This window comes from Strix uralensis, chromosome 8 (assembly GCF_047716275.1).
Source record: "Strix uralensis isolate ZFMK-TIS-50842 chromosome 8, bStrUra1, whole genome shotgun sequence".
Lineage (NCBI taxonomy): Eukaryota > Metazoa > Chordata > Aves > Strigiformes > Strigidae > Strix > Strix uralensis.
This window is the reverse complement of record NC_133979.1, coordinates 22,810,796-22,831,169: the sequence shown is the minus strand read 5'-3', so window position 1 is coordinate 22,831,169 and position 20,374 is coordinate 22,810,796. Positions and strand designations below refer to the sequence as shown.

The 20,374-nt window shown below is 42.7% G+C and overlaps 2 protein-coding genes across 4 annotated transcripts in view; both read right to left on the bottom strand.

The window, feature by feature from the left end:
* Positions 1-471: 471 nt before the first annotated feature.
* Positions 472-12,606, bottom strand: LOC141946600 (pancreatic alpha-amylase). The gene is made up of 11 exons (XM_074876664.1): positions 12,484-12,606; positions 5,282-5,497; positions 4,545-4,691; positions 4,139-4,336; positions 2,617-2,847; positions 2,093-2,226; positions 1,883-2,005; positions 1,670-1,769; positions 1,337-1,458; positions 1,102-1,227; positions 472-783 (listed from the first exon to the last, which is right to left on the bottom strand). Exons 2-11 carry the CDS (start codon positions 5,447-5,449, stop codon positions 594-596), a joined length of 1,539 nt encoding a protein of 512 aa, XP_074732765.1. The 5' UTR covers positions 5,450-5,497; positions 12,484-12,606; the 3' UTR covers positions 472-593.
* The window catches only part of LOC141946598 (pancreatic alpha-amylase-like), a 14,582-nt gene continuing 4,773 nt past the window's right edge, over positions 10,566-20,374 (bottom strand). For 2 of the 3 annotated variants that reach the window (XM_074876659.1, XM_074876658.1), the window contains 10 exons: positions 19,696-19,832; positions 17,978-18,124; positions 16,085-16,282; positions 14,492-14,722; positions 13,475-13,608; positions 13,265-13,387; positions 13,052-13,151; positions 12,719-12,840; positions 12,484-12,609; positions 10,566-11,296 (listed from right to left, as the gene is read on the bottom strand). In XM_074876659.1, coding sequence (XP_074732760.1) covers positions 11,110-11,296; positions 12,484-12,609; positions 12,719-12,840; positions 13,052-13,151; positions 13,265-13,387; positions 13,475-13,608; positions 14,492-14,722; positions 16,085-16,282; positions 17,978-18,124; positions 19,696-19,832 — 1,505 coding nt within the window. In that variant the 3' untranslated portion in view covers positions 10,566-11,109. Of the gene's footprint in view, positions 11,297-12,483; positions 12,610-12,718; positions 12,841-13,051; positions 13,152-13,264; positions 13,388-13,474; positions 13,609-14,491; positions 14,723-16,084; positions 16,283-17,977; positions 18,125-19,695; positions 19,912-20,374 lie in introns of all 3 variants that reach the window. The other variant, XM_074876660.1, reaches the window with a different exon arrangement.

The window sequence follows — 20,374 nt, the reverse complement described above, 5'->3', positions numbered from 1 at the left end:
AGGGTCATTTGCTGCAAGCCATTGGGGCTGACGATGGAAGAGCTGTGGTTTTGATTTGTACAGGCACAAACTGACTGGGAACCAGGCAACCCGCTGGCTTGACTGACGTCGTAGGATGGAATAATTGATTGGCCCAGCCCAGCTTCCTCTGATGACCCAGACCCTGGGTGTGGTTTGTCACAAGAATCGGATAAACCGTCTGTGTGTGTAGGCACTGCTCGTAGCTGACTGCCCACAGTGTGTCTGCCCTGGGATACAGATGTGTGTGTATGTACCGGCCGTGGGAATACAGACGGCATTGTAACTTACCCAGGTGTTGGTCTGGCTCCTTTCTGTTTATTTTATTTCCTCCCATGTTTCTGTGATGTGCGAAATGGAGTGCTGCATTACCTTAAAACCCACCACTGCATTGCCACTAGTTATGACGTGATAAAGTTACAATCCAACTCACTAAGGAAAAAAGCATTACTCTTCAATTTGATTGCCATTTATTACTCACTAGATACAGAGAATCATTCATGCTTGAATACCAGGGAATTGCATAGGGGGGAAACAAATGTACAGAGTAAATAGAGAAGGATATTTCTCCTGAGTTATAACTTGGCATTAACATGAATTGCAACAAATGGATCTTCGGCATTGTTACTAATCTGGAAATTAGCCATTCCATCACCAGAAACATACACCTGTTTTCCAGTACATTTGTTGCCCTCCTTTTGTCCAGAAATAACATCACAGTAGGTACCAGCAGGCAGTCCAGTTTGCAAATTGACGTTCATATTCCTATGTGAAAACAAGTGAATGCTATTTATCCACTGTTTTCAAAACAGTTATTTCAAGCTGGGTATAGGGTTTTTGAACTTGTTGCTACTCCCTTACTTTGAAGGGAAATGTAAAGGTGTGAGCTTTCTGATCCTACCCCTGCTTCCCCCCCTATGCTCCCGTTTTGGCTCTCTAGACCTGGCGTGCAATTGAATGTCTTTAGCTCAGATGGTAGTGATCGCTCTAATTATGAGAAAATGACATTCCCCTTCCCATCAGTATCGCTATTGAGGGATGCTATACTTCTTTTTGAGGACACGGTCTCTCCCACATACTTACCAGTCATCATTATTGAAAACGATGAAGCCTTTATTACCACGGCCAAAAGCTACTTGATTGCTGCCATTGTCCCACCAGTTGGAGAAAGGCTGACCATCCACCACATTACGGAAGATAACCATGTTCCTGAAAATGCAAGGAACGGCTGTCACTGTGGCTGCAAGAGCTCTAAAGCCACAAGGAACAGGAAGCAAAAGCAACTGCTTTTACTCATGTTTTCTCCACAGTGTCCTACTTTATTTGACGCCAGCGATGTTCACAAACCCAGTCGTTGCCACAGGTAGTGTCTGCATTGATTGTAACAGGCTTTACTGACCCATCCGAGTTACTTGGGGGGCCAATCCAGTCATTGACATCCTGTAATGAAAAAGAGAAGTTTATAACTTCTCACTGAAAATGCAGAGAGCCTATCTGCAGAGAAAAGCTGGATGGAGCATCAAAGTTCCACCTGCTAGATCCAGCAGGGGACAGAGAAATCACTCAACAAATTTAAATGCACTGGACTGCAGCTCTGGGCCTGTTCTGATCCTTATTCACCATGAACGTATCTTCAGCATTACAAGCTTACCCGTCCATTTACAAAAGATCTTGGCCAGCGAAAACTTGACATCACACGTGTGAACCCATAGGGATGAGCAAGCATGAAACCAACTGCCATTTTATAAAGCCTGTTTGTTAGACAGAAAAAGTAGTGAGACGTGGAAAGAGAAAGCATGCCAGAGAACAGAAAGACAAGCAAGCAAAAGGAAGAAGCATCACCCAGACAAGACCACCCCTTTACCTGGGGTCCCAGAAGGTCAGAATGGAAGCTCCACCGGCCCCATGCCCCCGCTGGTTGTCGTGATTATCCACAAAGACCAGGGCTCTGTCGGAAGGCACAAAGCCCCAGCCTTCTCCCCAGTTCCTAGTCAAAAACACAAGGACTTGAAGCTACCCTGTCAACCTGTGTAGCCAGCGTATCCTGGATAAGTCGCAGCATCTTCAATCTTACTTTAAGTAGGCCATCTTTTCCCCATTCCACTTGCGGATCACTGTCCCCAGTTTTGCACCGTATTTGAATTCCGTCACTCGGCCATTTCCAAAGTAGTCACTGCCTTTGATCGGCTCTCCGCCCAAGTCAATTACCTGGTACACAAAGGAGAAACTGTGCATCTGTTCATATCTCAGAGAGACAAAAATGCAGTGTACAGTCCTCAATATTAGTTCTTGCTTTACATTGAGAGAAAAAGTACTCAAATATGTTTATTTCTGCTGTGTAGATCAACCCAAAGTCAGTATAATACATGATGGACACATGTAAAAACATAATTGAAGAAAGAAAATGTAAAGTTGAATGACAATCTGTTGAGGAGGTATTTTTAAAATGCAAAACTACTTATGTCTGCAGGGCTGCTCCAAAGATAGCTCTTTCTGGGGTAAAGTTGGATGAAGATGTAATCCCACCATTCCTCTGAAGGAGGAAGGTAAAAGAGATAGCAAAGACAAAGACAAACATAAGGGAAAAAACACAATTACCTCCTGGTAAATGAAAGGTTTTGTTCCTGCAGAAAACCATTTAGTATTTAAATTTTTCAGCTTGTCCAGAAAGGCTCTTATGTCCCCAGGCCACATATGCTTAGCAGCATCAAGTCGGAAGCCTGCTACACCAATATCAATGAGATAGTTCATGTACTCAGCAACTTTTGAGCGTACATAGTCCTTCTCCAGGGCCAGATCAAGAAGGCTAACCAAGCGACAGTCCCGGACCTGTGTAATGAAAAAAAAAATTTTTTTGAGGTGCCACTCTGTCAGCTTGTAAAACCTGTCAATGAAATATTTGCATGTTTTGAGACATAAAATCAAGTTTGTTTGGATATCTAATTTGCACAGAAGAGAATTATGCCAAGGTCTGTGTGCTGATTTTGGCTGGGATAGAGTTAATTTTTTTCATAGTAGCTAGTATGGGGCTACGATTTGAATTTGTGCTGAAAATAGTGTTGATAATATAGGGATGTTTTTGTTATTGCTGAGCAGTGCTTACACAGAGTCAAGGCCTTTTCTGCTTCTCACCCCACCCCACCAGCGAGTAGGCTGGGGGTGCACAAGAAGTTGGGAGGGGACACAGCCGGGACAGCTGACCCCAGGGATATCCCACCATACAGCATCATGCTCAGCGTATAAAGCCGGGGGAAGGAGGCAGGGGACATTCAGAGTGATGGCGTTTTGTCTTCCTAAGTGTCTGTTATGCGTGATGGAGCCCGGCTCTCCTGGGGGTGACTGGGCACCTGCCTGCCGATGGAAAGTGGTGAATGAATTCCTTGTTTTGCTTTGCTTGCACACACGGCTTTTGCTTTACCTATTAAACTGTCTTGTTCTCAACTCATGAGTTTTCTTACTTTTCTGATTCTCTTCCCCACCCTACTGGGGGAGGAGTGAGTGACTGGCTGTGTGGGGCTTAGTTGTCGGCTGGGGTTAAACCACAACAGTCTGCACCAAGACATAGGTAAACTCAATATGCAGCTCAATACTCAAGTTAGGACAGTTGGTGAAGGATATCACCTCCCTGTGCAGATGTCATTCAGAACTGAGGATGAGAAACGGCACAGTATATTGTTGCAAATTGGCCAAAGGAAGAGCAGTAACCTTGAGAAAGAACTGACATATTCCATCTACCAAAAAGAGTAAGTTGCTCAACCAGGGTAGCACCTTGTACTCCTGTCAATTTTCCAAGTGGGCTCCTTATCAAGATCAGCTGAGTTTACAAGCTAAAAGAAAGAGCTCACCAGCTGAGCTGAGTACACTGGGCTCTGTTCAGGAGCAAACTCCTGCACATGCCCATATGAAACGTGCAGGGAGGGTTCTTGATTTCTCAGTACTTAGGGTATTTTGCACCACAAGTACCTTTCCAGTACCTGTGTTCACTACTTCATTCCCTTGTCAGGTGACTAAGCACAGGTTTTGTGAGAAACTACTCCCTTTGTTTTGCCTTACTTTAATGTTTACACAACAGGTTAAAAAAAAAAGAAAAATATTTCAAACTTTTGCCAGAGAAAGTTACCTGATACATGTCACCATAATTTTCAATATCTCCACTTCCAGTTCGACATTTGCCATCATTGAAATCCCAGCCAGAGTAAGGCACAGCTGGAAAATCTCTGTTCCCAGCATTAAAATAGCTTCCACAGGTAGAATGTGTGCCTGAGCCACCTGCAGCCCCACACATATGATTGACAACAGCATCCACATAAATATGAACCTGGAAAAGCAGTAAGTGCATTTCAGTATGTTTTATAATGATGGTGAAGTGATAGCCAGAGCTCTATCACATCACTATTAATTCGATCTTTTTTTTTCCCCTTCAGTTTATTCTCAGTTTATGCCTCCTTTGAGGACAGCAGCAGTAACTTCCCTCAGCTGACAGAGCACTTCTTGCCATATCAGATACAGATTTTCAAGGCACTTACTCCAACATTGTTGCATCTGGTCACCATGTCTCTGAATTCATTTTCATTTCCTGATCGAGTGCAGAGCTTGTAGCTGATGGGCTGGTATCTTTCCCACCAGGGTCTGTTCGGGTTAGTAATGACAATATTTTCATTTGGAGGTGAAACCTGTAGATGAAATTATGTACTTTGATAAGGAATCAGTTGAATTTATTTTAATGTTTTAAGGGCAAAATCTGTGCTCAGCACCTCTACCCTTAGAGACAGGCTACCACTCAACCCAGTCTGTCTCTCTCCCACAGCACAAGCTCAGTCTGTGAGATGTCTGTCTTACAGACTGGCAAGAAAGAAGTTGTCTTTTATTCCTGTGGGCTGCTCAGGTCCAGCATGGGCCTGCCTTCAAGGACAGGCACATGGGAGGGCTGAAGCCACAGGAATTATTTTTACCTGGAATGGTGACACCCTTAAGGAAAGACTTATGCCCTTCCCTCAAACAACGTAAAGAGGAGAACTTAGCTTTGCAGAGGAAGCCTTTCAGAGGAAAGCATGCCCCTTTGTAACTGATATTCTAGAGATACAATATCGTTCATTGGCCCTGCGGGCTCTTGTGTCTAACAGCAGTTACTACTTCCATCCCCCCCTTTCCAACACCAAAGTTACCCAGAGCTGGCTGTTCCCAATTCAGGCATTTTTATTGATTAAATGAATGCCATTTATTGAGTGCCATTTTCCTACCTAGTCACAGACAACATACTTACCTGAACTCCTCCAAATCCATTAGGACCTAAATAGCGTTCACATTCAAGAGCAATATCGGCCCAGCGCCATTCAAAGAGATGTACAATAGACGTCCTCCCAGAGAGAGTATTGGGGTTGTACTGTGCCCAGCAAAACCCTACAGCTGTGAGCAGGAGGAGGACTTGCATGATGACTTCAGTATAAGGCTGTTGTCTCTCCACTGGCAATTTATACTCCTGCAAGTTGACAAAGTTCCTATTGCAGCTGTCAAAATTCACACAGATCGATGCTATCAGTTATTATTTGGCTAGCAAGCTCGATATCATTCTTCTGTTTTGTTTTTTCCTGGATTGCCCAGCAGCTGAAGATAAAATACTTTTTCACAATGATTACACATTATCATAAACCAAGCAGTCTGTGAACAGTGCACCTAAATTCAGAATTGTACTCTTTCCAACCATGTAAACAAAGATACTTTATCAAAACTATTCCAAAACATAACGCATAGACCCTCAAAGGGGGCTCTGGAAGGTAAAAGGAAAGATAGGTGATTAAAAGACAACTGGAAATCTAACGGCTCTAGGAGAATGCATGAGTTTGCAGGCTATCAGAGGCGTCTAGCTCTCAGAATTAGTCCAAGCTCAAACCAAGGTACCTGATCAGCCGCTCTCAGTCAATAAGAGATGTATCACACAACACATCATGGGTCTTCACCAGGTGAATCACACTGGTAACTAGAAACTGACTCCTTTTCATGCCTGCAGTTTTCCTAGCGTCATTGCCAAGTCTCTGCTAGTAACTCTTACTGGTTCTCTTCACACAGTCATGCAGAGCACCCGTTGCTCGACCTGACTGAAAGTGATCAAGCTGCAAGTGTTCCCCTCTCCAACAGACAGTCTGCATAAATGTCGTGGTTTAAGCCCAGCTGACAACTAAGCACCACACTGCCGCTCACTCACTCCTCCATGCACTGGTGGGATGTGGAGGAGAATAGGAAGAAAAAAGTAAAAACTCGTGGGCTGAGGTAAGGACAGTTTAATAGGACAAAACAAGCAGAGAAGAAATAATAATAACAAAAACACTAATAAAAGAATATATAAAGCCAGTGATACACAATGCAGTTGCTCACCACCTAGAACCCGATGCCTGATGCTCAGCGTGTTCCTGAGACGCAATCCCTCCACCCCCTGGCCAGCTCCCCCAGTACATATACTGAGCATGACGTCACATAGTATCAAATACCCCCTTGGCTAGTTGGGTCAGCTATCCTGGCTGTGTCCCCTCCCAGCTTCTTGTGAAAATTAACTCTATCCTAGCCAAACTCTGGACAATAAGGTTTCATCTCACTTTAAATGACCAATGATTCATCTGAGTCAAGGAAGGAAACCCAAAATCAGATGAAAAGTGATACAGAGGATGAGTTTTAGCTGCCTGACATAAAACTGAATTTGAAAGCCAGAGCTGTTGCCCAAGTCCCTTCTGGCTTTTCCTACACTTTCCTCTTTCAAATAACCTTATGACTTTTGTTCATGACATAATTTCAGATCTTCATTTGGAACTGACTTACAAGATCAAGGTCTCAGCAACAATGCTCCATGAATAAGCTTGAGACATGCCAATGATAAAACAATACTCTGAGAGAACACGAAGACCAGAAACTGCCTGACATTTGATGAATATCCATGACAAAAACGAAAAGTCCACAAATTGGCACATCTACTCCAAGAAAAAAAAGACTTTTAGTTTTTTAGTGCACTTTGTACTTGAACTGCCTCTTGTATGTTCTTTCTGAAACCAGCTGTGCCATTGAATGTCACATGCATCCTTCTGTTTCCCAGAATTTGTCTTCAAGGATGAATGCAGCTCCCATTTGCCCACCTGTTCATTTTCATATCACAGACCTTATTAAAGGTCTCTTTTTCCACTATAACAATGAAATAGTAAATTACTGCAAATGACCTAATAACAAGGAACCAGTGAGATGATTCCACCTCATGATTACCAATTCAGTGAGAACAGACCTGCCCTGTCCCATTCCTCAGTATTACTGAGAGCAACCAAATGTGCCTGAGGTTAATTTCTGCATCACCATTCCCTGTGGGGTTCCACTGATGCAATGGCATGTCACTGCATAACATTCAGTTTCTAATGACATGCATTTTCCACTGAAATACACTGCTATCAGCCAAGGACATAAGGACCCGTCCTTGATAGCCCAATGCAACGGATGGCCAACCCACTGGCAAGGGGACTGGGAGCCCTCATGTGACAGGCTATTCAGCAGCTCAAACTGAGCAGGCTGCAGTATTTTAGCATGCTGAGGAAATGCATGAGAGCAGGAGAGACGGTGGGCATCCAGCACTGATGATTTATGAGTCTTTCTGTAGTATAACCCCAAGTAGAAAGTATTTAATGTGCACACATTCAAACACAGCATCTCTTTCAGTATGGTAAAAACATCAGCTACCTAACAAATTGGCTCTGATTTTCCAGGGAGTTTTAGGGAAGTTGAAGCTTTGGGCAGATAGACGTTGGAGGGATTTGGCTTTGTTTTGAAATCTCGTTTTAATCCATTTGATCCCCCAGTATTATTGGAAACTTGGTTGTGAAGAACTAGAGGATGTGGGTTTTAGACACTGAAATGAGACTCTTTTATTTGCAAGCTTTTACACTGCAAACCTAAAAAAATAGGCCTGCTCTTATATGTCCCTATGTGCTCATAGCACAGCTCTGTCAATCAAATACACAATCAATACTATGCTGCAACAGCAGCGTTTTCCCAATACACTGCTGCAGTGTCAATGTGCACACAAGACATACCACCACGTGACTGACCAGTAAACCCCTCCAGAGGAAGCAGGCTCAGAGGAGACAGGCAAGAAGGACTTGCCCATGAAGCTCATGGAATAATGCAGGCTGTGACTGGCCACCGGTGTTGTGAAGAATGCTGACTTTATCCCAACACAAAGAGGGCTACAGGGTGGCCTTTATTTTAGATAAACAGCTATGTCAGTTGAATGTATCAGCTGGTAGTGGAACTGTTTATCCCCGAGTAAATTAAAAGAGTGTGAATGTCCCCTGGTTTAGCCAGACAAGCATGTGGAGGAGTGTACACGTGGCTCAGCACAACTGAGATGATAAAAACTAAACAACCTACAAAAGATTTCTGAAGATAGCAATGGACTTTAGCTGGTTTCAACCCACATATTCCCTTCCACTGACTGGGGACACCCAGCATCCTGTAATGGAGATCACATTGATATTGTGATTGACCTGTATATTGCAATTGTTATATTTTGCTATGTGTAGCTTGCATTTGGATTGTGATTTCAATATATTTTGTATCACTCAGCTAAGTCAGAAAAAGTATCCAGCGTCAATTATCTTCAAATAAGTAAATTTCATATTAAACATCACACCCTCCACACGTGGAATATCTAAAAGAAGCTGGTCAGAGTACTGGACTCTGACACAGTCAGAGCACTTACAGTGCAATCATCTGCCTGACTGCTATTTAGCTTGACCAAATAAATAATCAATATTGTCTTGCTCTGTTATAAAAATGGCTTGAAGGGTATGAAAAGGTGGTTAAGTGTGCCTGCATATTAAACACAGCATTGAACCACTCCCAGACAGGTTACTAGAAACAACATTAAGGGAGATTACAGTCTTAAAGATGCTCAGTTAAGAGATACTAGACTTGAATTATCATCTTTTAAAAAAAAAGAACGTCAACATTTATTGCTATTCACCAGACAAGTGAGTATCATAACATGCTACAAAGTTGAGATTGTCCTCCTCTCAGGAAAGAAACAGTTCTCAAATTTTAGTGATATCTGCAATAGCAAGTCCACTGGAAATCCCAGGAAGGGTGGCAAACTGTGACTTCAGAGAAGCAGAGAAAGAGAGAGGACAAGAAAGGATTAAGCTCTCATAGCTGTAGTACCTAAAAAATCATGCCAGTTTCTACAGGAGAGGCATATTCATCATCTTGATTGTAAATTTTCAACTGCCAGGATACTGCCACTAACATGCACTACATGAGATGTCACGCTTTTAAACGACTTTTCCTGAAAATTGACTTCAGGACTGTTCACAACAGATGTGAACCCATCCCTTTGCCACGCCAGTTTGCACAAACAAGTGGAGCCAGTGTGCTTCAAAGGGGCAGGAGGGCTCCCTGACCTGACCCTGGGGGCACACAACAGGTTGGCAATGGCTATTAACATCCTGCCACATGGGTCTCCCAACCTTTGGCACCGCTCCAGCCAGCAGATCCAGGGGCTGCACTTTGCCAGCAGGCCCCCTGCCCTCAGCAAGGTGGTGCTGGCCACAGCAAGCAAGGGAGCCCGGTGGCAGGTCCAGCCTCTGGGCCAGGGACACTACCGGGGCCCCTCCTCCCACACCACGACTGCCTTGACAGACACTGCAAGCCCTTGGGCACATTGAGAGCCAACAGCCGCCCCCAGTTTTAAGGGAAACAGGCCTTAAAAATACACCTTGACCTCAAAAATAGTAAATCCAAGCATTCCTCTTCCATTTGCTCCTCCAGACTGGGTCACAACGAGTGCTTTTGGCCAAGAAGACATTCTGACTTAAAGCAAGGGCTGCGCTCTTGCGTTTACCTCGGCATTTTCTCATGGCTGACCACAAAATTGGAAAAGCTGCCAAGTCTGTACTTTGTCTGCCTAATTCTCTGAGGTATTACAGAATAAGCAAGCCTAACGCATCACAGAGACAAGGATATGCCATGCCTCAGCCACTGTCACGAGGTCTAAGCAGTGCGTGGATATACAGCACACTTCTCAGACACCTCTGGAACAGCCACCGTGAAGGGTCATTTGCTGCAAGCCATTGGGGCTGACGATGGAAGAGCTGTGGTTTTGATTTGTACAGGCACAAACTGACTGGGAACCAGGCAACCCGCTGGCTTGACTGACGTCGTAGGATGGAATAATTGATTGGCCCAGCCCAGCTTCCTCTGATGACCCAGACCCTGGGTGTGGTTTGTCACAAGAATCGGATAAACCGTCTGTGTGTGTAGGCACTGCTCGTAGCTGACTGCCCACAGTGTGTCTGCCCTGGGATACAGATGTGTGTGTATGTACCGGCCGTGGGAATACAGACGGCATTGTAACTTACCCAGGTGTTGGTCTGGCTCCTTTCTGTTTATTTTATTTCCTCCCATGTTTCTGTGATGTGCGAAATGGAGTGCTGCATTACCTTAAAACCCACCACTGCATTGCCACTAGTTATGACGTGATAAAGTTACAATCCAACTCACTAAGGAAAAAAGCATTACTCTTCAATTTGATTGCCATTTATTACTCACTAGATACAGAGAATCATTCATGCTTGAATACCAGGGAATTGCATAGGGGGGAAACAGTAAAGGTACAGAGCAATAGAAGAAACATATTTTCAACTGAGTTACAACTTGGCATCAACTTGAATTGTGCCATGTTTCAGCACAAGGGTGTCTTCTGATTTTTGGACACGTTGTTAATTCCCAGCCCAGCTTCCCCATAAAGAGAACTACATTTTCACAGAAGCACAGAGCAGCACAATTTAATATTCAGTCATTTCAATTTTCTTCTCATTTTTTTACGAGTACCTTTAACTGAATAAAGCGCACTTACAAAGGCAAAGAGGTGTATACCACCTCTTCCAGATCTCCACTAGCACCACTAGCTCCTGTCTCTGTATAGCAGCTACTCAGTATTTCATTAATCTAAGCTTTGCTCTGTTGCGGTTCATTTGGTGTTGGAGAGCCGAGACAATCAGACCACCTTGCGTGCTACTAGCACAAATACAGAGAGAAGAAACAACACATGCACAACAGGTCTGGTTACAATTTAGCATCAACATGAATTGCAATGAACGGGTCTTCCTCTTTACTAATCAGGAAATTAGCCATGCCATCAGCAGCAACATGAACTTCAACTGCTGTACAGTAATCACCTTCCTTTTGTCCAGAAATGACATCGCAGTAAGTGCCAGCAGGCAGACCAGTCTGCAGAGTTACATTCAAAGGCCTTTGGAAAATATTGAAATGCATTAAGGATTATTTGGACTCTCAAATGCTTTGCAACTCATGCTAGAGACCTTCTCAGATGTTAAGTAATTCCAGAGTTGTTATGTTGCAGCACTTCTCTGGACACTCCAGAATCTATTCTCCCACAAAATGACAACACTCTAAGACTACTGAGTGAGGAGCCGAGAAAAACATCAAAGGTTCATGCTGTGCTCAGGCATCGTAAGGCTAGTCAACACACACTAGTTAAAATAATTTTTCATGTGAGCTCCTTTAAATTATGGGCACTTAAAGGAATTTGGTTCTAATTACAATCCCTTAACAATGAAGAAAAATAATTACAAATAAATTAATATAGTAGTATTTAAGTATTTACCAGCAATGACAGGAAGCTTGGGTGTTCTCACTCTCCAGGAACTTTAGGACTTGACCTCCAGAACTTCAAATTGCACTCTAGTGCAATTTTCATTTTTCTATACCAAACCCCAGTTAGCTTTTTTAGATTATCCCATTACAAGTTCTCAGAAATGTCTCTGTTAGTAACCTGTTTTTTAAGGAGTTTAAAGGTACTTGAGAAATGCCAGATTCCACGCAAATATTGTATTCCTGAAATCACGGTACCCTAGAGGAACATATCAAAATAGCCTAAAAACTGTCAGCCCTAATAAAAGTCCCCTCAAATTGTTGCAGGATGTCCAATAGGAACTTCTGTAATGGACAGCACATTAAGCTGGAAAACAAAGGTAACTGAGAACTCAGCTACTACATCCTTCAAATTGCTCCTCACCCCAATCTACTTCTAATTATTATAGATCTGACACCCTCCCGTTCTCTTAAATAATCTCACTCTTACATATAAGATTGCAACACAGTTTTTAAAACTGTCGCTTTTGGACCATATCCCCGAGACCACAAGTTCCCCCATTTCTGTAAGTTCAGACATTGCTGGCTGACCATGCTCTTCAGTGACACAGCCAACTCCAGGAACTGGGAAACAGCAAGAACACAGTATAAGGCCTAAGCTTGGATAGTGAAGAGTGCTCCTGGTAGAGTGGAGAATGCTAAGCTTAAACTGCCAAGAACTGAGACTGAGGAAGCGTCTGTTACAAAGATCTGTAAGAGCTCGCAACACCTTAAAAGCTTTCTCTGCTAACTAGAAGAATTATAATGTATTCCTCTCTTACTTACCAGTCATCATTATTGAAAACGATGAAGCCTTTATTACCACGGCCAAAAGCTACTTGATTGCTGCCATTGTCCCACCAGTTGGAGAAAGGCTGACCATCCACCACATTACGGAAGATAACCATGTTCCTGAAAATGCAAGGAACGGCTGTCACTGTGGCTGCAAGAGCTCTAAAGCCACAAGGAACAGGAAGCAAAAGCAACTGCTTTTACTCATGTTTTCTCCACAGTGTCCTACTTTATTTGACGCCAGCGATGTTCACAAACCCAGTCGTTGCCACAGGTAGTGTCTGCATTGATTGTAACAGGCTTTACTGACCCATCCGAGTTACTTGGGGGGCCAATCCAGTCATTGACATCCTGTAATGAAAAAGAGAAGTTTATAACTTCTCACTGAAAATGCAGAGAGCCTATCTGCAGAGAAAAGCTGGATGGAGCATCAAAGTTCCACCTGCTAGATCCAGCAGGGGACAGAGAAATCACTCAACAAATTTAAATGCACTGGACTGCAGCTCTGGGCCTGTTCTGATCCTTATTCACCATGAACGTATCTTCAGCATTACAAGCTTACCCGTCCATTTACAAAAGATCTTGGCCAGCGAAAACTTGACATCACACGTGTGAACCCATAGGGATGAGCAAGCATGAAACCAACTGCCATTTTATAAAGCCTGTTTGTTAGACAGAAAAAGTAGTGAGACGTGGAAAGAGAAAGCATGCCAGAGAACAGAAAGACAAGCAAGCAAAAGGAAGAAGCATCACCCAGACAAGACCACCCCTTTACCTGGGGTCCCAGAAGGTCAGAATGGAAGCTCCACCGGCCCCATGCCCCCGCTGGTTGTCGTGATTATCCACAAAGACCAGGGCTCTGTCGGAAGGCACAAAGCCCCAGCCTTCTCCCCAGTTCCTAGTCAAAAACACAAGGACTTGAAGCTACCCTGTCAACCTGTGTAGCCAGCGTATCCCGGATAAGTCGCAGCATCTTCAATCTTACTTTAAGTAGGCCATCTTTTCCCCATTCCACTTGCGGATCACTGTCCCCAGTTTTGCACCGTATTTGAATTCCGTCACTCGGCCATTTCCAAAGTAGTCACTGCCTTTGATCGGCTCTCCGCCCAAGTCAATTACCTGGTACAGGAAACAGAACATTCCTTTCTGCTTAAAAAACCCAAACAAGTAGAAGGCATTGCCCTACACATTGTTCTAAGGAAGAGGCACTACTTGAGCTAAGTATATTAGGTGGCTTACTTGCAACATTGTATTTAAAGCTATTTTCTACATTTTATCTCAGGCTAGCTGCGAACTTGTTTTCCCTCTCCATCCTAAATTTCCTTACCCTGATTCATCACTACCACATATCTAAGGCTCGGCCATACCAACTTTGTATTTAGTCTAGTGACCAATGCCTCTGCTTCCAGCACATGGGCAGCCTCATTTCACTATGTAGCTAAAGAATGTTTCACTATTTGCCATAGACCTTGCAGGCCAAAATGTGTCTAGCAACTTTAGCTTCTGCTGACAGAAACCAACAATTACCTGCTTCTTAGGTCTTGTCAATATTTGCTATTCAAACATAAAACCCGATTTTGGAATGTCAACTAACACTGGTTATGTCACTGAAAAAAAAAGTATCAGGCCATAATCACCATTTATATCTTCTGCTTCAATTTATTATTCAGAATTTAAAATTCAGGGAGTAAAATCTCCTTTTTAAACCAACAGAAGTTTTCAATAACTTCTCTGCAGTGAATTTCATCCCAAGTGAAATTTCCAGCTTACCTAGTTCCAGCAGGTCCAGCTGGGGCAGTTTGCATGTCAATTACCATTTGTAGGCAGATCAGATATTTGTAAATCATGGTTATTAAATCTCAATGATGATTTCTATAGATCTTGAGACTGAAAGCTGCTCCAGCCCAGCTCAAGTAAAGCATCCCTTACAGTGTGGGACTGAGTCTATACTGTGTCTGCAAGAAATATGTTTGTAAAGTACAATTAAAAAAATAAAGATTACCTCCTGGTAAATGAAAGGTTTGGTTCCTGCAGAAAACCATTTAGTATTTAGATCTTTCAGTTTTTCTAAAATTGCCTTCACATCCTCAGGCCACATATGCTTAGCAGCATCAAGTCGGAAGCCTGCTACACCAATATCAATGAGGTAGTTCATGTACTCAGCAACTTTTAAGCGTACGTAGTCCTTCTCCAAGGCCAGATCAAGAAGGCTAACCAAGCGGCAGTCTCGGACCTATATAAAAATTCTGAAATGAATAATTTCACCTAATAAACTAAATGTAGTGTTCTACATACATTTTGAATTTTGTTACCTGCATTACAATGCCAAATAAAACCTTCACTAGCCATTGTTCACCATGCATATCTTTGCCTTGGACAGTTGTCTGGGACAGTCATCTACACAGAAGGAACATTAAGAAGTCTGCATTCACCCAGCTTAAACAGCTGTAGGTGCTGAAGGATTATAACAGAGTCAAGCCATTAAATCTATAATCAGCTTTTTAATGCAAGTACAGGGCAAAAATATGATAAATTGTAGTTACTCCAGTGTATTGAGGAGCAGATTCATTACTATTTCAAATGCTCTCATTTCTTCTCTGATGTAGGAAAGGTTTCTAGAAATTGTATTTGTAAACCGTTTAAAAATCTTGAGTTATTATAGCCTTACGAAACATTAAACTTTCGTTTTCTGTCCCCTTTTTGCCTTTGTTTCCTGTAAATACAAATTGATGGGCATCAATTTTCATCAAAAGAATACTTTAAACATACACTGAATATACTGAAATGCTTTTTTTAATAACTCTTATGATGGGTTTCCATGGCTATGCACATCTGCCTAGAGAGAGCAAGGTGCATCAGCCTATGCTGTAAACTGCACTAAAGAATTGGCTATAAAGATGCTCCTTTAGAACTGCTCAAGAATTCAGGGACATTTAAAGTCTCCCCTTCTTCTGCCATTTCTCCATAAACCCTCTCCCCTCAACTTAGACTCAGGAAAGATCAGATGTATTTGAAAGGCATAAGATATTATTCAAGAAAGATAGGTATTTACCTTTATAAAATATTTTTTAATGCTGTGGTAGTTTTAAAGTCCTGACCTTGTAATCTGATATAGAGGAACAGATAGACTCCTAGGAAATCTCTAAACAGAAGCTTAATTTTCCAGATTCTATTTTTCTTTATGAAATGCTAATCTCTCTCTTCTGAAACTAAGACCAAAGAAAATTTCCAAATTACAATAAAAGGCAAATAATAACTCCTACTGCAAATAATAACTTACTATTTTTTTAAACACAAAAACCCCACACAAGATAATCCCTAAATAGGTATTTATGAGCTTTAAAACTGTTTGCATAAAGTACCTAAGTACATTTGTCTAAATCTGAAATTGAGCCATTAGCTCAAGTAGAGCTATCCCTTTAAGAAGTGGTGTTCCTGATAGCAATGCTAACCTCTATTATCAATTTGGATGGTTTTCCATGAGGGTTTTTGTTTTGTTTTGTTTTTTAAAAGTGTCTGACACTAAAGGGGAGCAAGGAAATCACAGCCCAGGAATGGATGTACGTGAAAAATATATTTATAGGTCTCAGTTTACCTGAGATATATCATGGTAATTCTCAATGTCTCCACTCCTAGATTTACATTTACCATCATTAAAGTCCCAGCCAGAATATGGCACAGCTGGAAAATCTTCAGTCTTCACATTGAAATAGCTTCCACAAGTAGCATGGTCACCAGCACCAGCATTAGCTCCGCACATATGGTTGATTACTGCATCCACATAAATGTGTACCTAGAGAACAGTATTCACATTCCAATTTGAGAAAGCTACTTCCCACGGCACCACTTATCAACATGCTCTCTCTCTTACCTCTTGTCCTATCCCCCTATTTCTGCTTGTTTGCTTCCTCTATTTTTCTCTATAATTTCTCTATTATTAACATATAGCGATGGTGATACAACATGCATCTCAACAGACAGGCAGATTAACATTGTACCCATTTTTAAAAAGGGTAGATAGGAGGACCCTGGGAACTACCCACCTGTCAGCCTCACGTCTGTGCCTGGGAAGATCCTGGAACAGATCCCCCCAGGAGCTATGCTAAGGCACATGGAGGACAGGGAGGTGATTTGAACAGCCAGCATGGCTTCACCAAGGGTGAATCCTGCCTGACCAACCTCGTGGCCTTCTGTAATGGAATGACTGCATCCGTGGGCAAGGGAAGAGCTACCAGATGTCGTCTACCTGGACAACTGTAAGGCCTTTGACACGGTCCCTCACAACACCCTTCTCTCTAATTTGGAGAGATACAGATTTGATGGACGGACTGTTCAGTGGGTGAGGAATTGGTTGGATGGTCACATCCAGAGGGTAGTGGCCAACGGCTCAGTGTCCAGATGGAGACTGGTGACAAGTGGTGTCCCTCGGGGGTCCGTACTGGGACCAGCACTGTTTAGTATCTTCACCAGTGACACAGACAGTGGGATCGAGTGCACCCCCAGCAAGTTTGCAGACCTCACCAAGCTGAGTGGTGCGGTTGACACACCCGAGGGACGGGATGCCAGCCAGAGGGACCTGGACAAGCTCAAGAAGTGGGCCCATGTGAACCTTGTGAGGTTCAACAAGGCGAAGTGCCACATCTTGCACCTGGGTTAGGGCGACCGTCGGTATCAGTACAGGCTGGGGGATGAAGGGGTTGAGAGCAGCTCTGCAGAGAAGGACTTGGGGGTCCTGGTGTATGAAAGCTGGACACGAGCCGACAATGTGTGCTCACAGACTGGAAAGCCAAGCATGCCCTGGGCTGCATCAAAAGAAGTGTGGCCAGCAGGTTGAAGGGGTGATTGTGCCCCTCTCTCCACTCTGGTGAGACCCCACCTGGAGTCCTGTGTACAGCTCTAGAGCTCTCAGCACAGGAAAGACATGGACCTGTTGGACCAGGTCTACAGAGGGGCCACAAAAATGATCAAAGGGATGGAACACCTCTCCTATGAAGAGAGAGTTGGGGTTGTTCAGCCTGCAGAACAGAAGGCTCTGGGGAGACCTTACTGCCGCCTTTCAGTACTTCAGGGGGGCCGATAAGAAATATGGGGAGCGACATTTTATCAGGGCCTGTTGCAATAAACAAGGGGTAATAGCTTTAAACTGAAAGAGGCTAAATTTAGACTAGATATAAGGAAGAAATTTTTTACAATAAGGGTGGTGAGACACTGGAACAGGCTGCGCAGAGAGGTGGTAGATGCCCCATCCCTGGAAACATTCAAAACCAGCTTGGACTGGGCTCTGAGCCACCTGGTCTAGTTGAAGATGTCCCTGCCCATGGTAGGGGGGTTGGACTAGATGACCTTTTAAAGGTCCCTTCCAACCCAAACTATTCTCTGATTCTACGAAAAAACAAACATCTTCAGTACTACCATGTCTTCGCTTCTAAATTACTGGTTGTCTATATCCTTGCATTGTTAACACCAGAAGGTTTTTCAAAGCACTTACTCCAACATTGTTGCACCTGGTCACCATGTCTCTAAATTCAGTTTCATTTCCAGATCGTGTGCACAGCTTGTAGCTGACGGGCTGATATCTTTCCCACCATGGTTGCCAGGGGTCAGTAACGATAACATTTTCATTTGGAGGTGAAATCTGTGAATAAGATGGTATCTCTTGGTAACAGGATACTGATAATAGTTTATTTGTTTCCCCAGTATTGTTAGAGAAAGAATATTAAAATAGAAAATCAAGTCCCTTTAATGGAAGACGCTCACAATACCTAACCTATATAGATCCTCAGTATCCTCTGCTTACATTGTAGGGGGCTGGAAATAAAAGACTTAGACCTGTACCTTCAGCAAGTAGAAATGTACTATAAAAATGAGGTCCACGGACATAGTGTCCTAATTATCCTCATAAATGCAGGCTTCAAAGATCAAAAGAAGGATCTGAAATCTGAAGGACTAGGTCAGCAGAGACAGCCCAGAATCAAGAAGGAACTGCAGAACAATTGACATAACATCCTACCCTTAAAATTGATCAGACTTTCATTTTTGTAATGTTTTGGATAAAAGGGTTCTTGATATGAGACCAGCCACAGCTTCCAGATAAGCTGTACCTCCTCCTTTTATAGACTTTTTCCAGGTTACTCTTCAGGCAACAAGCTTTTGCTGCTACCTCCAACTCTCTGGGCATAATCACCTGATCCCACCATTTCTCACAAAGATACCTAGCGGAAACCTACTTAGCTGCCACGCCTTTGTGACCAGCTCAGCAAGTCTGCATCTGAAAAAAACTTTCTCTCTGAGACCCTGTTACAGCATGGATTAAAAAGATATCCAAACGTCTACCATAGTCTGAGAAATCAGTTTAAAATCAATCGGGCCTGGGTGCCTGGAAAGAAGGCTGCAAAGAAAAGATGTATTATTTGCAAATTATGGGAAAGTTCTCACTCAGGCCAACTTGAAAACTCCTGGGCTACAAGAGACAGGCAGACTTCTCTCACCAGTTTTTCGTGAGCAATCTGACAAACAAACTGAAATAGTTTAATGGGTGACTGCTCTCCAGCTGTAGAATCCCACCCATCTGACACTACTGGTTCCACAGGAACACGTGTTTGTTGTTCAGACGGAATAGATTCACATCGACACACCTCCACCAGAACCTGTGTTCAGTTCAGTTCTGCCTGCTCACACCAGGTTCCTGCAAAGAAGGTCTATTAATGGCTTACTCTGACTCTAGGCTTTATAGAGAGAAACTTGCCAATTTAGGTGAACACAATTAGCAACTTTTTATATTTGTTCATTTAAAACCTTCAGCACTTTGATATTCTCTTTGGAAGCACTTTTTTTTTTTTTCCAGTCATAGTTTCATTTTATGTTTATCTAGCTCTTAAGAGCTTCCCTTGATTTAAATAATATCAAGCAGATAAACGCAGGTTACTCTTCACAGCAGTAAAAAAAAGATTTAGCCAGTAATATGCAATTCTAATTCATCTAAATGTAACAGCACAGAGTGCAAAACATGCACTTTGGAGCAATGAAATAAATTCATGCTTACATGATGATTGCTGAAGAATATATTTGTCAGCATTTACTACTTCCATTACCAATTTCTATTTTTCTTTCTCAGTACCTGTCCTTTGGTGAATTGAACATTTTCTCTGAAAAACAAATTATCATCCATGTAGCAATTTTACTACCTACTGATAGGAACAGACATACCTGAACTCCTCCAAATCCATTAGGAGCTAAATAGCGTTCACATTCAAGAGCAATATCAGCCCAGCGCCATTCAAAGAGATGTACAATAGACGTCCTCCCAGAGAGAGTATTGGGGTTGTACTGTGCCCAGCAAAACCCTACAATTAACAGAAGAAAATAGATACCCATCCTGTGCTCTGTGATCAGTTGCACTCTTCTTACTGCCAATTGATGTTCCTGCAAGAGGGTAAAGTACACATTACAAAATACACTTTTAAAAGTAAATGCCCAGCTCTGGCATCATATTTATTTAACTTTACTTGATTGTCCTTTAGTTTGAGAATTGGACTCTAAGCTACATCAACCTCCCACACTAATGGTAACTTTGTTTTTCTGAAGTTAAAATTCAGACATTGTCTAACACAGGCTGTCTTTAGTGTCCAAAAGTTGTATTTTTGTTAGTACAAAACCAAAAACAACTCCAAAATGCAAAGAAGTACTCATATAGACTGAAATGGACATTTTAATGGATAGTATTTTACATTCTTATTTATCCTTGAGAGGCATCTTTTTTTCCCCAATCCGTGTTACTGTGACTTCTGCATATTTAGACAAGGCCTTGGGGTAGCGGCATGTTTTTTCTTGTGAGTTGCTGCAAAATCCCAGATATTCTGGAGGTCTAACATATGTGAGGCTGTCA

What these genes read in the sequence shown, in the direction of transcription:
- LOC141946600 (XM_074876664.1), bottom strand. Translation starts at nt 5,449, where the DNA reads ATGCAAGTCCTCCTCCTGCTCACAGCTGTAGGGTTTTGCTGGGCACAG. An exon ending in CCAGATGCAACAATGTTGGA is followed by an intron (nt 4,337 to 4,544) that starts GTAAGTGCCTTG and finishes CTGCTTTTCCAG; the next exon opens with GTTCATATTTATGTGGATGC. An exon ending in GAAAAGATGGCCTACTTAAA is followed by an intron (nt 2,006 to 2,092) that starts GTAAGATTGAAG and finishes GTTTTTGACTAG; the next exon opens with GAACTGGGGAGAAGGCTGGG.